The 21,152-nt window shown below is 42.4% G+C and overlaps 1 protein-coding gene and 1 long non-coding RNA gene across 5 annotated transcripts in view; both read left to right on the forward strand.

The window, feature by feature from the left end:
- The first annotated feature begins 1,299 nt into the window (after positions 1-1,299).
- Positions 1,300-21,152, forward strand: part of LOC106580677 (NADPH--cytochrome P450 reductase) — a 45,972-nt gene continuing 26,119 nt past the window's right edge. Inside the window, exons 1-3 of one of the 4 annotated variants that reach the window (XM_014161992.2) lie at positions 1,300-1,586; positions 5,874-5,953; positions 6,503-6,692. In XM_014161992.2, the coding sequence (XP_014017467.2) occupies positions 6,517-6,692 (176 nt within the window). In that variant the 5' untranslated portion in view covers positions 1,300-1,586; positions 5,874-5,953; positions 6,503-6,516. Of the gene's footprint in view, positions 1,587-3,406; positions 3,499-5,873; positions 5,954-6,082; positions 6,105-6,502; positions 6,693-21,152 lie in introns of those variants that run through there. The other 3 variants (XM_014161991.2, XM_014161993.2, XM_014161994.2) reach the window with 3 other exon arrangements.
- On the forward strand, positions 10,955-17,383 carry LOC123729158 (uncharacterized). Its single transcript, XR_006760943.1, has 3 exons — positions 10,955-14,322; positions 14,510-14,668; positions 15,152-17,383. It is a non-coding gene; the product is annotated as an uncharacterized lncRNA (long non-coding RNA).

Here is a 21,152-nt window from a genome sequence, read left to right on the forward strand (position 1 = left end):
GATGGAGAGATGAAAAGGATACACAGAAACTGCATCAGCTGATTTTTTTTTTCTTCCATAAGAGCTTCTCCAGAACTTTCTATAATCATGGAGATTTCTGAACGGGTTAAATATGAAGATGTTTCTGCTCAATACAATAATGGCACAGCATTTCAGCATGTTTATGGCGTGGCTTAGACATTTCAGTCATTTAAACTAAATTAAAAGGATAGAATAATAGTCACAGTGTGATTGGGATTGTGCAATAACATTGCCTCTTATTGCTAAAATATTATATACCGTGTGTGTGGGGGCTGCCTACCTAGTTAAGTTGCGTGACATTATCCCCCTTTCAACATGGTTTTTAAGTGTTTAATCACGATTGCGGCTGACAGACATGATAGCTAGGCTATATTGATTGATTGATGGACCACGTCTATTTGACTGACCACATCAAATTGGCTAGCTAGCTAATAACAAATCACGTCAATAGGGTCAGTTTGCTAACTTTCAGGGGATAAACTAGATGGCTATATCCACTTTTACTTGAGTAAAAGTAAAGATACCTTAATAGAAAATGATTCAAGTGATAGTCACCCAGTAAAATACTACTTGAGTAAAAGTATTTGGTTTAAATATACTTAAGTGTCAAAAGTTAGAGTATAAATCATTTCAAATTCCTTATTAAGTAAACCAGACGGCACCATTTATTTTTTATTTACAGATAGCCAGGGGCACTCCAACACTCGGACATCTTTACAAATGAAGCATTTGTGTTCAGTGAGTCTGCCAGACCAGAGGTAGTATAGATGACCAGGAATGTTCTCTTGATAAGTGTGTGAATTTGACAATTTTCCTTTCCTGCTATGCGTTCAAAATGTAATGAGTACTTTTGGGTGTCAGGGAAAATGTAAGGAGTAAAAAGTACATTATTTTCATTAGGAATGTAGTGAAGTAAAGGTTGGTCAAAAAATATAAATAGTAAAGTAAAGAATAGATACCTAAAACAACTACTTAATTAGTACTTTAAAGTATTTTTACTTAAGTACTTTACACCACTGGGTTCAGGTCTGTGCTATAAAGCTATCTCTCCTTGGTACCATCACCAATCAAAATACACACTAATCTTTCAGTATGCAAGGATACTTTCAATATGACTGAAGGTAACTTGTTTCAGAGATGTGACGACACGTTGTACTATTTGGTGGATACATAACCTTGACCCCTGTCCCACTGCACTGTGATCTGTGATTTATTATTACCGTTACAAAGTCATTGGGTAACGTCTTTATGGACTAGTCCATTTCTTAAAATGTGTATTCTGCAAAGTGAGATACTAAGAAAATCGTTTTGAATAAGTAACTTCAGCATAGTTAATTGAATTGTTAGACAAAGAGAATGGGTGATTCTTTGATGTCTTTCTGTACAAGTGATCCGACCTTGTCTACAGATAGCCTGTCGTGACTTGTATGTCAATTTTTTTCACTCTTGAGTAGGAAGTACTACACCCCTTGAGGAAACTGGTTTGGTTTAGTCCTCCAGAGTCACGGCATTGCGTGAAGTTTCTGCATAGTGTTGGGCTTTTTCTGGACAGTGAAGACCGGAAGGTAAGTAGCTAACTGAAAGATTAGCTATGTTGAAATGTTTAATATACTCAAGTGCCGTTTCTCTGACAGCACTGAGGATTAATATCATGAGAATGGATTGTAATAAAGCAAATTTCATTCAAACGTTACTAGCCCGACGACAAGGCTTGCTACTTAACCTAACCAACTGTCAAGGAAGTACAACTAACAAACTTTTCAGCAAGTACAGCTAACGTTAGCTTCTAGCTAAATATTACTTTTTAGAGTTTGCTATTTCGTTTAAGCTAGTTCACTTACTGATATACCAAACCCTGTTATTAGTTAACAGCTTTGCCACTTGTCACTTTCTTTGGAGAGTCAGCTAGTAGTTTGATTTGATGTTTGTCTTTGGAGAGTCAACTAGTAGTTTGATTTGATGTTTGATTGCTAATGTCATGGTCAAGCTCCATTCCAAGTTATATTGGTCGTTATCAATAAAGCTGCGTGCCGTTTTCAAGGCATTGTTAAATACATGTTAACAACAGTATTTGGTTGTAATATCATCACTTGAAGAGCATTGTCAGAACGACAAATGTTCCATTATTCCATTCAAAATAATTGCATATATTGTTCTCTAATATCAGTTATATAGCAAGTAACTATGCTTTTCATGATCAGTAAACAACAATTGATCACAATTTCAGATACGTGAGGGTAGCCTGACGATATCTCTCAATATTGGCCACCATACATTTGATATGAGTGATATAAAAGTGAACTATACCCGATGAGGTGGTTTAGGTTAATTTCCAACCCTTTGTGTGCTCTGCCTGTCAAGCAGCAGAAGGCCGCATTTGCCGAGGTAATGTTACTATTAACGTTACTTGATCATGTTTATTTTGGAAGCTACCGGTAGAAACGTTGTACAGTTGGCTAAACATAGTGATAAGTAGACCTAATGTACTTTTTTTTTTATCCAACCAACGTAGGCCTGTCTACCTAGTTAAGTTGCCTGACATTATAGCTAGGCTACATTGATTGATTGATGGACCACGTCTATTTGACTGACCACATCAAATTGGCTAGCTAGCTAATAACAGATCACGTCAATAGGGTTAGTTTGATGGCTATATCCAAATATTGTTAGATTTGCTTGCCATCTATAGTGGTGATGACAGAAGTCTGACTGACCACTTTACTAGGATGAGGACTTGCCGATGACAAGCTTTAAAAAATCTATTTAAAAAAAAAGCCTAATCTCCGATGCAGCAAGCTAAATGACACGTTGTTTGTGTAACAGTATAGCTTCCGTCCCTCTCCTCGCCCCTACCAGGGCTCGAACCAGTGACCCTCTGCACACATCGCTCCACAAAAGCCACGGCCCTTGCAGAGCAAGGGGAACGACTACTTCAAGTTCTCAGATCGAGTGACGTCACCGATTTGAAACGTCATTAGCTAGCCATTAGCTAGCCATTTCACATCGGTTACGTTTGCATAGCTAGCTACATGCCAAATGGTTAGGCTACCCTCAAGTATCTGAAATTACTTGATCAATTGATGACTGATCATGAACATCAGGCAGTTACTGGCTGTATAACTCTGATGGAACTACATTTTGAATAATCGGGAATGTGCACTTCTGACTATGCTCTTCAAGAGGTCATGATATTAAAACCAAATATTTATAACATTTAACAATCCTTTGAAAACAGCACAAAGTTGAAAATGGTTTTAGCGGCGCTGGGGGTCTCCTTGCCTCAGCAGCCAAGCTACAGTTTTTTTCAAGCAATTATTTCAAAAAATGAACTCTGGGCATTGCTTGACTGAATGTAGCCCTTGATCATTACTCTGTTCCATTATGTTACACAAGTCATTGGATGAAAGCGTCTTCTGAACGAGGATGTTTTGTTAAGAACCCGACGCTCTGTCTGAACATTGAGACACATCGCTTGAGGTATGGTTTTGGAAGTGTAAGGACCTTCCTTATTTTTTTTTAACAAGGTTTAATTGATACACCTTTTATAGGGTTAGGGTTGGTGTTCCCACACGGCCATATCTCCACGTTACAGCGCGTGTTTACAGAAGATAAAATACGGTGCAAATTAGCTATCTAGCATGCTCTGAATACCTGTGTGTAACTGAAGAAGTCCGCCAGAAACGTGTTGTAGTTGAAAAATACTGTCACTGCAACTGTGATTAAAGCCGGTTAAAACAGTGTATATTTTGCATGTGCGAAATTATTTTGATGTGATATGAAAGTAAAGGGCTTTATGTTTCTATAACCGTAATGCAATTTGAGCATCGATTCACGTTTAGATGGAGTATTTGGCTGCCAGAGCCAGTCTATCTCTGAAAATAACATATAAAGTCCTTGGACCTTAGGGAGTAATGGTAAGCTCCTTTAGAGTAGTTCTTGGGCTAAACTGAACTTAGTTCCTGTCTCTTGTTATTAGTGTAATAATACATTGAGGCATTGTTTTATTAGGTATATTGTTTGATGGCTGTTTTAATTTGTCTATTTTGTCCAAAGTTAATAAATGAGCGATATGGTATCATGAACCTCGAGATAAGGAAAGAGGCATGATATGAACTCGTGTGACCTGTTGCACTCTGGCAGACGTGGACATTACATGTGAATTGCAAAACATTAATCAGCATAGGCTGTCAACAACAATAACCTTGCACTTACAACTTAGCATATATTCTTCATGTTGCATTATAAAGTTAGAAATCTCGACAGGCCATTAGCCCAGAGCAATGTTTAAACTTTATACACTTTATACAAACTAAACTCAGCAAAAAAATTAACGTCCTCTTACTGTCAACTGCGTTTATTTTCAGCGAACTTAACATGTGTAAATATTTGTATGAACATAAGATTCAACAACTGAGACATAAACTGAACAAGTTCCACAGACATGTGACTAAAAGAAATGGAATAATGTGTCCCTGAACAAAGGGGGGGGGTCAAAATCAAAAGTAACTGTCCGTATCTGGTGTGGCCACCAGCTGCATTAAGTACTGCAGTGCATCTCCTCCTCATGGACCACCAGATTTGCCAGTTCTTGCTGTGAGATGTTACCGCACTCTTCCACCAAGGCACCTGCAAGTTCCCGGACATTTCTGGGGGGAATGGCCCTAGCCCTCACCCTCCGATCCAACAGGTCCCAGACGTGCTCAATGGGATTGAGATCCGGGCTCTTCGCTGGCCATGGCAGAACACTGACATTCCTGTCAGCAGGAAATCACGCACAGAACGAGCAGTATGGCTGGTGGCATTGTCATCCTGGAGGGTCATGTCAGGATGAGCCTGCAGGAAGGATACCACATAAGGGAGTAGGATATCTTCCCTGTAACGCACAGCGTTGAGATTGCCTGCAATGACAACAAGCTCTGTCCGATGATGTTGTGACACACCACCCCAGACCATGACGGACCCTCCACCGCCAAATCAATCCCGCTCCAGAGTACAGGCCTCGGTGTAACGTTCATTCCTTCAACGATAAATGCGAATCCGACCATCACCCCTGGTGAGACAAAACCGCGACTCGTCAGTGAAGAGCACTTTTTGCTAGTCCTGTCTGGTCCAGCGACGGTGGGTTTGTGCCCATAGGTGACGTTGTTGCCGGTGATGTCTGGTGAGGACCTGCCTTACAACAGGCCTACAAGCCCTCAGCCTATTGCGGACAGTCTGAGCACTAATGAAGGGATTGTGTGTTCCTGGTGTAACTCGGGCAGTTGTTGCCATCCTGTACCTGTCCCGCAGGTGTGATGTTCGGATGTACCGATTCTGTGCAGGTGTTAAACGTGGTCTGCCACTGCGAGGACGATCAGCTGTCCATCCTGTCTCCTTGTAGCGCTGTCTTATGCGTCTCACAGTACGGACATTGCAATTTATTGCCCTGGCCACATCTGCAGTCCTCATGCCTCCTTGCAGCATGCCTAAGGCACATTCTTTCTTTTGGTGTATTTCAGTCAGTAGAAAGGCTTCTTTAGTGTCCTAAGTTTTCATAACTGTGACCTTAATTGCTTACAATCTGTAAACTGTTTGTCTTAACGACTGTTCCACATGTGCATGTTCATTAATTGTTTATGGTTCATTGAACAAGCATGGGAAACTGTTTAAATCCTTTACAATGAAGATCTGTGACATTGGTAAAAATCCAAATAACTATCTTTGGAAGACGGTTCCTGAAAAAGGGATATTTCTTTTTTTTTGCTTCGTTTTAGAATGCAAATGTTTTATTAGGGATTTTTGCACACTGGGGAAAAGGGGGGAATTCATCAACCATTTCACAATCTGTTCTCGTTGTCTGTTCCGTTCTCCAGGGGTAATCCTAAAACTCGGGTCCTCAGCCAAACCGGTTCGGTACACAGTGGGGGTAATCAGACAGTCCAGGTCACAACGGGTAATCAAACAGATATTTCTCTCTTGTCACATTCTTCATAACACACGCTTCCCTCTCCGTTCTCTGCCCCTTTGTGCAGGTCGCTTCCTCTTTTTTTATCCCCAAGCACTCCCTGGCTTAATCATAACTGGCACGCAGATCAGTAGAAATGGTAAGATAAATTGGCATTCCACATGAAAGGTTTCCGACTCCTCGTATAGCCTATTACCGGAAACTTCAGGAGAGTAATGTCAGAATCTGCAAAAGCCAGTAGGAGTGGGAGTAGGATGGTCAGGTTATTTTTTTTCTTCTTTTGGTTATCTTGATATCTGACTCCCTCTTTTTTGTCTTATTTCATCAAACAGTGCGCTTAAAGCATTAGTTAATCTCTGCATATAGTTGCTTTTATTAAAACACATAGGATGTGTTTATATATGGAACAATACATGTTTAAAACTTTGACCAATCGATTGGTCGAAAGAACAGACTTTTGGTTGACAAAGATCTTTTTAGTTGGGGACAGCCCTACTCCTGGCCTCTAACCTCTGCCCTGTCTGGTTGCCCTGGCAGCCCTGTGTGTGACGATGCCGGACGTGGAAGCAGAGAGCAGCACCCAGCCGGAGGCCATGGAGGAGGAAGAGCCTCTCTTCAGTAACCTGGACCTCTTCCTCTTCACCCTCATCGCCGGCCTCATCATCTACTGGTTCATGTCCCGCAAGAAGGCCGAGCCCATCCCCGAGTTCAAGAAGCTCGACCAACCGTGAGTACCGCTCGTTGTGTGCTAAATGCACACCAGGTGCTTGCTGTACATCTCTCACCAAATCCACCTAGTATGGGTGTTGAAATAAGTCACGAGGGTCTAACGTAGCGTTAAGAGCACAATTACACTATTATTACTGTATTACTCATAGAATTAGAATACAAGAATGGACATGAACCTTCTGATTGTCCAAAGGTCAGCCATGTTGGTCAGGGAGTTGGTCAACCATGGTTTGCCAGTGCTGTGAAAAGAGTGTAAAACAATGAATGTGTAGTATTTACAGTTGAAGTCGGAAGTTTACATACACCTTAGCCAAATACATTTAAACTCCGTTTTTCACAATTCCTGACATTTAATCCCAGTAAAAGTTCTCGGTTTTAGGTCAGTTAGGATCACCACTTTATTTTAAGAATGTGAAATGTCAGAATAATAGTAGAGTGATTTATTTCAGCTTTTATTTCTTTCATCACATTCCCAGTGGGTCAGAAGTTTAAATGCACTCAATTAGTATTTGGTAGCATTGCCTTTAAATTGTTTAACTTGGGTCAAATGTTTCGGGTAGTCTTCCACAACCTTCCCACAATAAGTTGGGTGAATTTTGGCCCATTCCTCCTGACAGGGCTGGTATAACTGAGTCAGGTTTGTAGGCCTCCTTGCTCGCACACGCTTTTTCAGTTCTGCCCACAAATGTTCTATGGGATTGATGTCAGGGCTTTGTGATGGCCACTCCAATACAACAGGCCTACAAGCCCTCAGTCCAGCCTCTCTATCTATTGCAGACAGTCTGAGCACTGATGGAGGGATTGTGCGTTCCTGGTGTAACTCGGGCAGTTGTTGTTGCCATCCTGTACCTGTCCCGCAGGTGTGATGTTGGGATGTACCGATCCTGTGCAGGTGTTGTTACACTTGGTCTGCCACTGCGAGGATGATCAGCTGTCTCCCTGTAGCGCTGTCTTAGGCGTCTCACAGTACGGACATTGCAATTTATTGCCCTGGCCACATCTGCAGTCCTCATGCCTCCTTGCAGCATGCCTAAGGCTTGTTCACGCAGATGAGCAGGGACCCTGGGCATCTTTCTTTGTGTTTTGCAGAGTCAGTAGAAAGGTCTCTTTTTTTAGTGTCCTAAGTTTTCATAACTGTGACCGTAATTGCCTACCGTGTGTAAGCTGTTAGTGTCTTAACGACCGTTGCACAGGTGCATGTTCATTAATTGTTTATGGTTCATTGAACAAGCATGGGAAAAAGTGTTTAAACCCTTTCCAATGAAGATCTGCGAAGTTATTTGGATTTTTACGAGCTATCTTTGAAAGACAGGGTTCTGAAAAGGACGTTTCTTTTTTTTGCTGAGTTTATGAATGTTATTGGTTGTTAGCAAGTTTTTGATTTCATTAACCTTCTAAGGCTACATATATTAAATATGTGCTATTTTCAGCCCTTTCCTGGGTAGGGGATGTTGTTGTGAGGGTAACTGAAATAAATTATCAGCAGGTAAGTCCGGGACACAGTTGCACAGGGCAGGGTTCAGAGACCCAGGGCCTGAGCTTAATGATGATCTTGGAGGGTACTATGGAGTTGAAGGCTGACCTGTAGTCAATGAACAGCATTCTTACATCGGTATTCGTCTTATCCAGGTGGGATGGGGCAGTGCGCTGGCGATTGCGTCATCTGTAGATCTATTGAGGCGGTATGCAAATTTAAGTGGGTCTAGGGTGTCTAGTAAGGTGGAGCTGATACGATCCTTAACTCGCCTCTCAAAGCACTTCATGATGACAGGAGTGAGTGCTACGGGGTGATAGTCATTTAGTTCAGTTACCTTCACTTTCTTGGGTACAGGAACAATGGTGTACATCTTGATGCAGGTGGGGACAACAGACTGGGTTAGGGAGAGATTTTAATATCTCCGCAATCATTCCAGCCAGCTGGTTTGCACAGGCTCTGAGGACGCGGCTAGAGCTGCTGTCTGGTCCAGCAGCCTTGTGAAGGTTAAGACACAAATGTCTTATTCCCGTCGGCCACGGAGATCGAGAGCTCGCAGTCCACAGGAGCTGTGGTGGCCTGCACTGTTTCTCTCAAAGCGGGCGTAGGTGTTTAGCTTGTCCTGGAGCAAGACGTCGGTGTCAGCGACGTGGCTGGTTTTCTCTTTATAATCAACGATTGTCTGGAGTCCCTACCACATACGTCTCGTGTCGAAGCCGTTGATTTGCGACTCCACTTTGTCTCTGGTACTGACGTTTTGCCTGTTTGGTGGCTTAAGGAGGGTATAACTGGACTGTTTATACGCAACCATATTCCCAGTCAACTTGCCGTGGTTAAATGCGGTGGTTAACGCTTTTGAGTTATGCGTGAATGCTGCCATCTATCCACAGTTTTTGGTTTGGATAGGTTTTAAATCGTCAGTGGGAACAACATCCCCTATAAACATTGTAAACAAGTTGTAAATGTAACAAGTACTGATATTGTGTCATGTAATTCTATAGCATTCACAACTTTCCAAGAAAACAAAATCAGACATTTATGTTCTGTTTACAGTGCTATCGGAAAGTATTCAGACCATGACCTTTTACACATTTTGTTACAACCTTATTCTGATTTTTTTTTAATTGCCTTCATCACTCTACACACAATACCCCATAATGACGAAGTAAAAACAGGTTTTTACACATTTTTGCACATTTATTAAAAAGAAAAAGCTGATATCACATTTTCATAAGTATTCAGACCCTTTACTCAGTACTTTATTGAAGCACCGATTAGTCTCAGGTCTTCTTGGGTATGACACTACAATCTTGGCACATCTGTATTTGCGGAGTTTCTCCCATTCTTCTCTACAGATCCTCTCAAGCTCTGTCATGTTGGATGGGGAGCGTCGCTGCACGGCTATTTAAAAAAAAAAAAAATGGTGGTATCCAATTGGTAGTTAGTCTTGTCTCATCGCTGCAACTCCCGTACGTACTCGGGAGAGGTGAAGGTTGAGAGCCATGCGTCCTCCAAAACATGACCCAACCATGACCCAAGACTGCTTCTTGACACAATGCCCGCTTAACCCGGAAGCCAGCCACACCAATGTGTCGGAGGAAACACCGTGCACCTGGCAAACGTGTCAGTGTGCGTTGCGCCTGGTCCGCCACAGGAGTAATTAGAGCGCGATGGGACAAGGACATCCCTGCCGGCCAAACCCTCCCCTAACCCGGATGATGCTGGGCCAATTGTGCGCCGCCCCATGCGTCTTCCGGTCGTGGCCGGCTGCGACAGAGCCTGAACTCGAACCAGGATCTCTAGTGGCACAGCTAGCAACTGTGATGCAGTGCCTTAGACCACTGGGTCACTCGGGAGGCCCTGCACGGCTATTGTCAGGTCTCTCCAGAGAGGTTCGAGCAGGTTTAAGTCTGGGCTCTGGCTGGGCCACTCAAGGACATTGAGACTTGTCCCAAAGCCACTCATGCTTTGCTTTGGCTGTACGCTTAGGGTCGTTGTCCTGTTGGAAGGTGAACCTTAGCCCCAGTCTGAGGTTCTGAGCGCTCTGGAGCAGGCAAGGATCACTCTGTACTTTGCTCCGTTCATCTTTCCCTCAATCCTGACTAGTCTCCCAGTCCCTGCCACTACCGTGCTTCACCGTAGGGATGGTGCCAGGTTTCCTTCAGACGTGACACTTGTTTCTCTTGTTTCTGAGAATCCTTTAGGTGCCTTATTGCAAACTCCAAGCGGGCTTTCATGTGGCTTTTACTGAGGAGTGGCTTCCGTCTGGCGACTCTACCATAAAAACCTGATTTGGTGGAGTGCTGCAGAGATGGTTGTCCTTCTGGAAGGTTCTCCCATTTCCACAGAGGATCTCTGGAGTTCTGTCAGAGTGACCATCGGGTTCTTGGTCACCTCCCTGACCAAGGCCCTTCTCCCCCAATTGGTCAGTTTGGCCAGGCGGCCAGCTCTAGGAAAAGTCTTGGTGGTTCCAAACTTCTTCCATTTAAAACTGATGGAGGCCACTGTGTTGTTGGGGACCTTCAATGCTGCAGAAATGTTTTGGTGCCCTTCCCCAGATCTGTGTCTAGACACAATCCTTTCTCGGAGCTCTACGGACCTCATGGCTTGATATTTGCTCTGACATGCGCTTCCAACACTGGGACCTTATATAGACAGGTGTATGCCTTACCAAATCATGTCCAATCAATAGAATTTACCACAGGTGGACTCCTATGAAGTTGTAGAAACATCTCAAGGATGATCAATGGGAAAAGGATGCACCCGAGCTCAATTTCAAGTCTCATATCAAAGTGTCTGAATACTGATGTAAATAAGGTTTTTGTTTTATTTTTAATAAATTTGCAAAAATGTCTAAACCTGTTTTAGCTTTGTTATTATGGGGTACTGTGTGTAGATTTAGGGAAAAAATATTAAATCAATTTTAGAATAAGGCTGTAACATAACAACATTTTGTAAAAGAGAAAGGGTCTGAATACTTTCCGAATAATACTGTATATTTTAGAGCAGCGTTTCCCGAACTCGGTCCTCAGGATCCCAAGGGGTGCACGTTTTGGTTTTTGCCCTAACACTACACAGGTGATTCAAATACAAGCTTGATGGTTAGTTGATTATTTGAATCAGCTGTGTAGTGCTAGGGCAAAAACCAAAACGTGCACCCCTTGGTGTCCCGAGGACTGAGTTTGGGAAACACTGTTGTAGATGCTATTTATACTGAAAATGTGTATAAAACCTGTGTAAATTGTACGACAGTATGTTAGGTTGACTATAATTCTATTACACAATTTGATACATCACATGCCTTTATTTTCCTGGGTTATTAAAAAGCAGGAAATGCATCACCTATGCCTCAACTGCCATTAATTCCAATTAGACTGGTTTTGGATTTCTCCTTGACCATTATGGCTGCCATTATGTAACTTTGAGAGTTTATGACATAGCCCCTCTAGTAATTTAATAGGATCGCTACAGTGCTACTACTATATTACTATTGTCTCTCTGGGACTAACTAAATCCTTGTCTGCTTGTTGTTCCTTTTGTTACGTAATACTTGTATGTTTGGGTTTAGGGTTGGAAGCACACAATGCATCATGGTTAAGAGATCGGTTTACTAAGGCACACCTCGTTAGTATCGTGGCAAGGAAACAAATCACGAGGCGGATTACATTTCTTTAGGAATATAGCTCTAATGTTGAAAACATTCATTATTTTGTCACCCAGAGTTACATTTATTTTCCAAGCTATAGCACACAATTTTACAGACAGCAGGTTTTTAAAGGACAAACTTGTTTGTTCTGCTTCGTGTTTTCATTTTTGCCATGCCGCCCCCCCCAAAAAAAAAATCACAATACTGGTATTGTCAAAGCCCTACAGTTTACAGTGCTGGTGTGTATTTGCTGAGGGAGAGGCTATAATGAAGCTTACATACCATAATGTGGACTTAAATACACGTTGCTGTAATGTTAGTCCTATTTTTGCATTGATTAAGCTGCTGTTTGGCAAAGTAAAGCGCTCGCCTTGCTTACTGTATTGTTACCGTTGTTCACGAAAGAGGACATTCATAATTTCTCTGTGTTCATATACCTCTGGTCTAAAGCTGAGTGTAGTCCATAGTGTGAATGCAAAATCAATGGAAGTAATTGGCAGTGCACTTATTACCTCTAATTAGGTAATAAGTCAGTACAATCACATTATATTGCTACAAGTAGAGGTGAAGGGTAAGCCAAAACTGCCTGTGTGTCAGAGTGCACCCACAGCCTCATGCGCCTGGGGAATTTACTAAATGTTCCAGCCGGGCCCAGTAGTGACCTTTCTTTTCTTTTCCTGGCCCCTCCACCTCTCTGTGAGTAGGTTCCCCTGTGCTGTCATGCTTGCCACGCCTTTCCCTCACTTATCTTATCAGTGACTGAGGTTTGGCCTGAGCTTTGCTCACAGCTCAGCAGATAGGTCAATATGAAACTTCGTAATGAAAATCGGGACTTATTCAATGAATTTCATTCAAAGAAACTCACAGGCATCGCATGTGAGCCAAGTCTACTGTTGGTGCTTTCATCGTTGTTTTTTCATGTCTTCTGAGAACCTCTGATCGCCCCCTGGCACCTAGTGACGTGAACAGATTCTTCTCCATTCAAGGATTTTGTGGTTAGATCAGTTGATGGCTGTTTTAATTCTGTGTGGATAAGTTTGAATGGGATGCCCCGGCTTGAGGACAAAAGCATGTTTCCCATTTCTATCGGCGACTCACACTGCTCCTAGTTGTAAATGATTAGCGTTCCTGAAGTATATTACATTTTTTGGGAAGATTTTATAAACTATACAAAACATACACATCCAAACGACAACATCATACAAACATTAACTACATCACACCTGCCCAGACCAGGGTGACCGTGGGTCCTTAGTCTTAATGCTTTTAATTTAGATTAAATTAATTTAAGTCTTAAATACATTTTTAAGAGGTCTTAAAAATAAAGTAGACCGGGATATTAACTACTTTTTATTATGTTCCGTTTGCGTTGAACAGAGGTGACGTAAAGAATGGGTGATAGGATTGTGATTTACCTCAATGGAAGGAACTCATTTTAGCTTGAGTCACGCGCAGAGCGGAACCACACTAACACGGAACCCAAACCGGCTGCGCGCGTGCGCCATCGTGCATAAATGTATTTTGTCCCCCCACACCAAACGCGATCACGACACGCAGATTAAAATATGAAAACAAACTCTGAACCAATTATATTAATTTGGGAACTGGTCTCAAAGTATTAAACATTTATGGCAATTTAGCTAGTTAGCTTGCATTTGCTAGCTAATTTGGCCTATTTAGCTAGCTTGCTGTTGCTAGGTAATTTGTCCTGAGATATAAACATTGAGTTGTTATTTTACCTGAAATGCACAAGATCTTCTACTCCGCCAATTAATCCACACATAAAATAGTCAACCGAATCATTTCTAGTCATCTCTCTTCCTTCTGGGCTTTTTCTTCTCTTGACTTTTATATTGCAATTGGCAACTTTCATAAATGTGGTGCATTACTGCCACTGACCTCGTTCGTCTTTCAGTCACCCACATGGGTGTAACCAATGAGGAGCTGGCACGTGGGTACCTGCTTCTATAAACCAATGAGATGGGAGAGGCGGCAGGACTTGCAGCGCAATCTGCGTCACAAATAGAACTGTCTTCTATTTTAGCCCTTGGCAACGCAGACGCTCATTGGCGCGCGCAATAATTGAATAATATAGATTTCAAAATTTATTTTGCAATGCTCGCGCAGGCGATACGAACGGTGTAGTCAGCCTGTAACGTTCCCGCAGCGGACAGAAGTCAGTGAGTCACTCGTGACTGTTGGCATATTTTCTTTCAACACGGCTTGTGCATTAATCTGTTAGCTAGCAGAGATTGGCTGTGGTGAAGTGGTAACGGAGGTCGACTTGAAACTACGGTAGACGGCTAATGTTACAGGCTGACTGCACCGCTCGCATCGCTCCCAACCCCTGGAACAGAGTCGTTTTGACACAAACAGCTCAGCAAGATCAGCTCATCTTGGGTCAAACTGCAGTTCTTCATGGTTGTCTCCAGGACTTTCAGTCCCTTTTTGACCAAGTACCAGATTGACGAGCCAGTGATGCCACTCCACTGCAAAGAGTTGATAATGGTAATGATTTATATTATAGCAGTGCACAATTTGATATTGCCATTTTGATTAAATCTCTTGTCACTGATTGTACTATTGATGATATGAAGCTTATGATAGAGGTGATGATAAAGATAAGAGAGTTTAGGAAATATACATGTATTTAATGATGAATGTGGTTAAAATGGTATTTTCATTACATTTTCAGTTTTCCTGTTGGCATAGTCTGCTTAGGCGTTCTGTCAAGAGGGAGCTCCTCCAGGACATCACTCCATTGCAGATGATCAGACTGGGTGTCGCTGACCAAAATAATTGGGCCCGCCCGAAGGAAGTTGACATCGGTTTGGGTGCCGAGTCAGTCCTCAAGGTAATGTGAGAATTGAAATTATTACTTTCTATCAAATTATGGTGAGGATAGTTTTCTATTGTATTAAGTCATTCAGCACTATTTCCAGCCCACTGTCCCTGCTGAGAAAAACCAGTGTAAGGAGAGCTCACTGTCCTAGAGTTTAGGAGGGACTGCATGAAGGCTATGTCAAACATCCAAAAGAAAGTGCAGGACAAGAGCCCCCTGAAATACCCCACCATAAGATGGATGGTGTGTTTGGACCCCACTGTCATGTACTCCGACCCAGACTGGTGTCAGGAAAGGATGAGCAGTCTTGTGCATACGTTTCTGCTCGACAAGCAGTTGTCAGGAGATGTCTCTGCTGGTAGGAACAGTTTAATAGAATAGTTCTGGAAGAGGTTTTGTTCTGGATTTATTACCAAATGTATACAGAACTATAACTTATGTCTGATGTAATATAATGATTCATCATCTAAATTCTTTTCAACTGTTTTGTTACAGGTGATGTGGGAACTTCCTATCCCTTGAGGCCACAAGTAAGCACTTACTCTCTTTCCGGACCACAGAGACGAGGCTGGATGTGTTCCTGCATGGCTTCCTCAGCCAATCCTACCCTGAGCTTTGGGGTTTCTGTAAGAAGCTTCTTCTGTCCCATGGGCAGGCAGCTGTCGAGAGAGGCTTCTCCATCAACAAGGAGGTGGAAACCTGTAACATGCAGGAGGGTATAGGGCTGTGGCGTTCACAAAATTGTCAGCCGGTGATTGTCAAGCAAATAACTACCGGTTTCATGGTACTTGACCATTAATTAACATAAACATATTTAGAATCTCCTGGCTTCCCCACACAGGCTAGAATACATTTTAAAAAGTATAATAAATCCATGTTATATAGCCTACACCTTCACAATAAATCCATTATTTATTTTAGACAGGTCTAAAGAAGCATGATATGAAGAAAATTGTGTTGATTTCAGAAGAAAAGAATAGCATACTCGTGAGTTGTCCTTATCTTAGGTCCTGATGTGGCTATGCCAAATGGCTGTGGGATACACTAGTTCATTTAGAAAACATGATTTGCTTATAATACCGTGGTGTTTTTATAGTATGAAGAATACAATTGAACAAAGCTGAATAAAATATAAATATTTTCTCCAAATGATTTGAGGGAATGCGGACATGCGGCTATTCTGTGTGGAGCGGTTAACAAAGATAGGTATTCCTATTTGATTAATTTAGAGTTATTCTAGTAACTTTAGTTCTACAAACGTTGGGCTACATGTTTTGATTTTTAATGCATTGTAAGGCTGCATGATGAGGCTCTAATGATTTGAAAAAAGTAACTTGAAAGGCATGAGCTCAGCTTTGTTTTTTGCGCAGTCTGTACACACTAATAGCCTCGTTCACAATTTGACAAGCACTTGATAATGCCTTCATGGCGGCATCCCCTTTGTGGCCGTAATGCACCCTAATGCACCCTGCTTTTTGCAGCCCAAAAGTGCTGCGTTGTGCCCTTCTCCCTGAGTGTGCTGCGCAATCCGAAGCGTCTAACTCACACGGCTCTCCGTCACGTGATCGGGTCTCTCTCACAGGCTACAAGTGAAGACCGACACATCGGGGACGCAACTGCGATTCTGCAATTCCGAGGTGTATATTGACGATATTGTATGAACTGTTCACGTTTACTTCTCGGCAGCCAACAAGATGAGTAGGCCTAACGAAAGGCAAAATCATTAGCCTATGTCAATCTACTATCCCCATAGTACAAAAGTTGACCTATTCTGTGCGAGAAATAAATAGTCCAAACTGTCTGGGACAGTTGTGGGATGCGATAGATCCCACATTAATACAACCACTACTAGCATTAAAAAAAAATAAAATAATGTTATGCAATGTGGCTAACGCAACAGATCAGAATGTTTAGCTTAAAATGTTGATAAACTATTAGGCTATTTCTTCACATTATAAGTGCAGCAATGCGCACATGGTAGTAGGCTATAAGTGCAAATGTTGCATTAGCGGAAAGCACCATTATCAAAAGTGACCGCAAATGCAATTATGCATGTGATGCTTTTATTATAAAGGTGCATTTTTGTGGTGAAAATGATCTTCTCCAAATTTGAAACTCACGCGCTGCTTATACAGTGGGGAGAACAAGTATTTGATACATTGCCGATTTTGCAGGTTTTCCTACTTACAAATTACAGACCTCTACATGCTTTGTATCATAGGTACACTTCAACTGTGAGAGACGGAATCTAAAACAAAAATCCAGAAAATCACATTGTATCATTTTTAAGTAATGTAATTTCCGGACTATAAGCCGCAACTTTTTTTTCCCACGCTTTGAACCTCGCGGCTTAAACAATGACGTGGCTAACATATGGATTTTTCCCGCTTACATTTTTTTTTTTCCAAAAAAACACATTCTGTGACGTGCTCAGTTTTTTGGCGGCATAAAGCTTTCATTAGACCATTGAAATTGCCGATCGGGTTGAGGTCAAACAACTTTTTGGTTTACTGTTTAGATTAAATCGAGCGCTCTCAAACTTCATCATTCTGATTACGGTAGTCATTTTGTCACCCTCATCATGGCAACGACACGGAGAAATGCATATGATGCAGCTTTCAAGTTGAAGGCGATTGATCTGGCTGTTGGAAAAGGAAATAGAGCTGCTGCAAGGGAGCTTGGTCTTAATGAGTCGATGATAAGACGTTGGAAACAGCAGCGTGAGGAATTGACAAAAAGACAACTAAAGTTTACTGCTAATTTTGAATTTTTTGTTACAAGCCGTGTTTCGTTAAAGCCTGTGTAAAGTTCATTTGTTTCAATGTACCGGTAGGCACCTGCGGCTTATAGACATGTGCGGCTTATTTATGTTGAAAATAATATATATTTTTTTAATTCAGTGGGTGCGGCTTATATTCAAGTGCGCTCAATAGTCCGGAAATTATGGTAATTAGTTTGCATTTTATTGCATGACATAAGCATTTGATACATCAGAAAAGCAGAACTTAATATTTGGTACAGAAACCTTTGTTTGCAATTACAGAGATCGTACGTTTCCTGTAGTTCTTGGCCAGGTTTGCACACACTGCAGCAGGGATTTTTGCCCACTCCTCCATACAGACCTTCTCCAGATCCTTCAGGTTTCGGGGCTGTCGCTGGGCAATATGGACTTTCAGCTCCCTCCAAAGATTTTCTATTGGGTTCAGGTTTGGAGACTGGAGCAACTCCTTAGTTGCCCTGGCTGTGTGTTTCGGGTCGTTGTCATGCTGGAAGACCCAGCCACAACCCATCTTCAATGCTCTTACTGAGGGAAGGAGGTTGTTGGCCAAGATCTCGCGATACATGGCCCCATCCATCCTTCCCTCAATACGGTGCAGTTGTCCTGTCCCCTTTGCAGAAAAGCATCCCCAAAGAAAGATGTTTCCACCTCCATGCTTCACGGTTGGGATGGTGTTCTTGGGGTTGTACTCATCCTTCTTCCTCCAAACACGGCAAGTGGAGTTTAGACCAAAAAGCTCTATTTTTGTCTCATCAGACCACATGACCTTCTCCCATTCCTCCTCTGGATCATCCAGATGGTCATTGGCAAACTTCAGACGGGCCTGGACATGCGCTGGCTTGAGAGGGGGACCTTGCGTGCGCTGCAGGATTTTAATCCATGACGGCGTAGTGTGTTACTAATGGTTTTCTTTGAGACTGTGGTCCCAGCTCTCTTCAGGTCATTGACCAGGTCCTGCCGTGTAGTTCTGGGCTGATCCCTCACCTTCCTCATCAGCATTGATGCCCCACGAGGTGAGATCTTGCATGGAGCCCCAGACTGAGGGTGATTGACCGTCATCTTGAACTTCTTCCATTTTCTAATAATTGCACCAACAGTTGTTGCCTTCTCACCAAGCTGCTTGCCAATTGTCCTGTAACCCATCCCAGCCTTGTGCAGGTCTACAATTTTATCCCTGATGTCCTTACACAGCTCTCTGGTCTTGGCCATTGTGGAGAGGTTGGAGTCTGTTTGATTGTGTGGACAGGTGTCTTTTATACAGGTAACGAGTTCAAACAGGTGCAGTTAATACAGGTAATGAGTGGAGAACAGGAGGGCTTAAAGAAAAACTAACAGGTCTGTGAGAGCCGGAATTCTTACTTGTTGGTAGGTGATCAAATACTTATGTCATGCAATAAAATGCAAATTAATTACTTAAAAATCATACAATGTCATTTTTCTGGATTTTTGTTTTAGATTCCATCTCTCACAGTTGAAGTGTACCTGCAAAATCGGCAGTGTATCAAATACTTGTTCTCCCCACTGTATATGCCAGTTAGGCTCTACACCCCTTGTAAAGTGAATTATTGTGCTTAATTTTAAGAAGTTATTTGGCCAATTTAGTTGTGATACAAACCTTTATTAAAACATATAGGCCTATGGGCTAGGCTACATGAGGTGTGCAACTATGATTCGAACAAGTCGCTAAAAAAGGCATTGTTTCTTATGCTGGGCTTCATTCACAAGTCATAATATATAATTCACAAGTGATGGGCTAATATTGTCACCCATCAGACTATTCTTGATTTGATCTTTGTCTTTACATCTATTATTTAGTATATGTGTGACATTTTATTATGATTTAGAATGGACCGTTATCATGCATCTGTATAGAAACGGGCAGCAGAAAAAAATACATGTCATCTATGCACTTAAATAGCGAATGGAGGACACTTTTCCCCGTGGATTATTTTCATGCCAGCCAGGTAGGCTATACTCCTGTTGTAAATATAAGCAATGTGCTTTAAATTAGGAAAGTTGAGAAATAAATATAGTAGGCCTAGCCTATACAAAGTTGATGGGTTCCTCCTCTTTTCATTAGTGGCCATCACTCTGTTTTCTCCACATTTGCATATCCTATAGAAATGTTGCGCAACATGAGCTCATGGTCTTTCATGAAGTGTTTGATTTGATTTTCGATTACATTTGCATTGATGTCAGAGTGATTACAGGGACAATGGCGTGCTGAGTATCAGGCAGTTAACAAGTTTGATAGGCTACTAATGACCAGCAGCGCCATCGGAGCTTGGAGAAGCCTAATTACCGTGACTAAACGGTCATGTGGAATTTGACTGCCTTCGTGACTCATGACCGCAGGTGTAGCGGTAATACGGTCACCGCAACAGCCCTAGGAGGGTACAGTCATCACCCAGAGACTGGTGTGGGATTATGTCAGTCTGTGGTGGGGTTGTAAAGGTCCCTCTCACCAAGGAGCTGCTGACCTCTGCTGGATCAGCAAGGTCTAAATACAGAGCACACCTGGACCAGGAGAAGAGGAAGAGGTAACGTGCTGTGTAAGGGCAGAAGAGAAAAGCTGCAGAGGACCACATAGATGAGCAGAAGAGGGGGGAAAAAAGAAACTGCCTGAGGTATCTGGCAGCCTGGAGAAGGATGCAGACAAATTTGCAGAGGGAAAATCCAGCACCTTCATGACTCAGCTCAGCACGAAGTCCAGCACCCTCAGGAGGAGATATAAGAAGAAAATATTTGTATTGAAACAAGTCGAGGCGGAGTTGGAGAGTAAGGCCACGGAACTAAGAGAAATGATACATTTGTCACCGGTTCCAAATACAACAGTAGACCTTACAGTGAAATGCTTACTTTACAATCCCTTAACCAACAATGCAGTTTAAAGAAAAATACAAAAAAAATCAAAAAAAGTTACAAATAATTAAAGAGCAGCAGTAAAATAACAATAGCGAGGCTAAATACAGGGGGTACTGGTACAGAGTCAATGCGCGGTGGCACCTGATTGTCGATGTAATTTGAGGTTAATATATACATGTGGGTAGAATTATTAAAGTGACTTATGCATTGATAATAACAGAGTAGCAGCAGCCTAAAGGGGGGGCAATGCAAGAGATCTGGGTAGCCATTTGATTAGCTGTTCAGTAGTCTTATGGCTTGGGGGTAGAAGCTGTTTGGAAGCCTCTTGGACCTAGACTTGGCGCTCCGGTACCGTTTTCCATGTGGTAGCAGAGAGAACAGTCTATGACTAGGGTGGCTGGAGTCTTTGACAATTTTTAGGGCCTTCCTCTGACACCAGCTAGTATAGAGGTCCTGGATGGCAGGAAGCTTGGCCCCGGTGATGTACTGAGCCGTACGCACTGCCCTCTGTAGTGCCTTGCGGTCGGAGGCCGAGCAGTTGCCATACCAAGCAGTGATGCAACCAGTCAGGATGCTCTCGATGGTGCAGGTGTAGAACCTTTTGAGGATGCCAAATCTTTTCAGTCTCCTGAGGGGGAATAGGTTTTGTTGTGCCCTCTTCACGACTGTCTTGGTGTGCTTGGACTATGTTAGTTTGTTGATGTGGACACCAAGGAACTTGAAGCTCTCAACCTGCTCCACTACAGCCCCGTAGATGAGAATGGGTCCACAATCATCTCCTTAGTCTTGATCACATTGAGGGAGAGGTTGTTGTCCTGGCACCACATGGCCAGGTCTCTGACCTCCTCCCTA

Source organism: Salmo salar, chromosome ssa20 (assembly GCF_905237065.1).
Source record: "Salmo salar chromosome ssa20, Ssal_v3.1, whole genome shotgun sequence".
NCBI classification, from domain to species: Eukaryota; Metazoa; Chordata; class Actinopteri; order Salmoniformes; family Salmonidae; genus Salmo; species Salmo salar.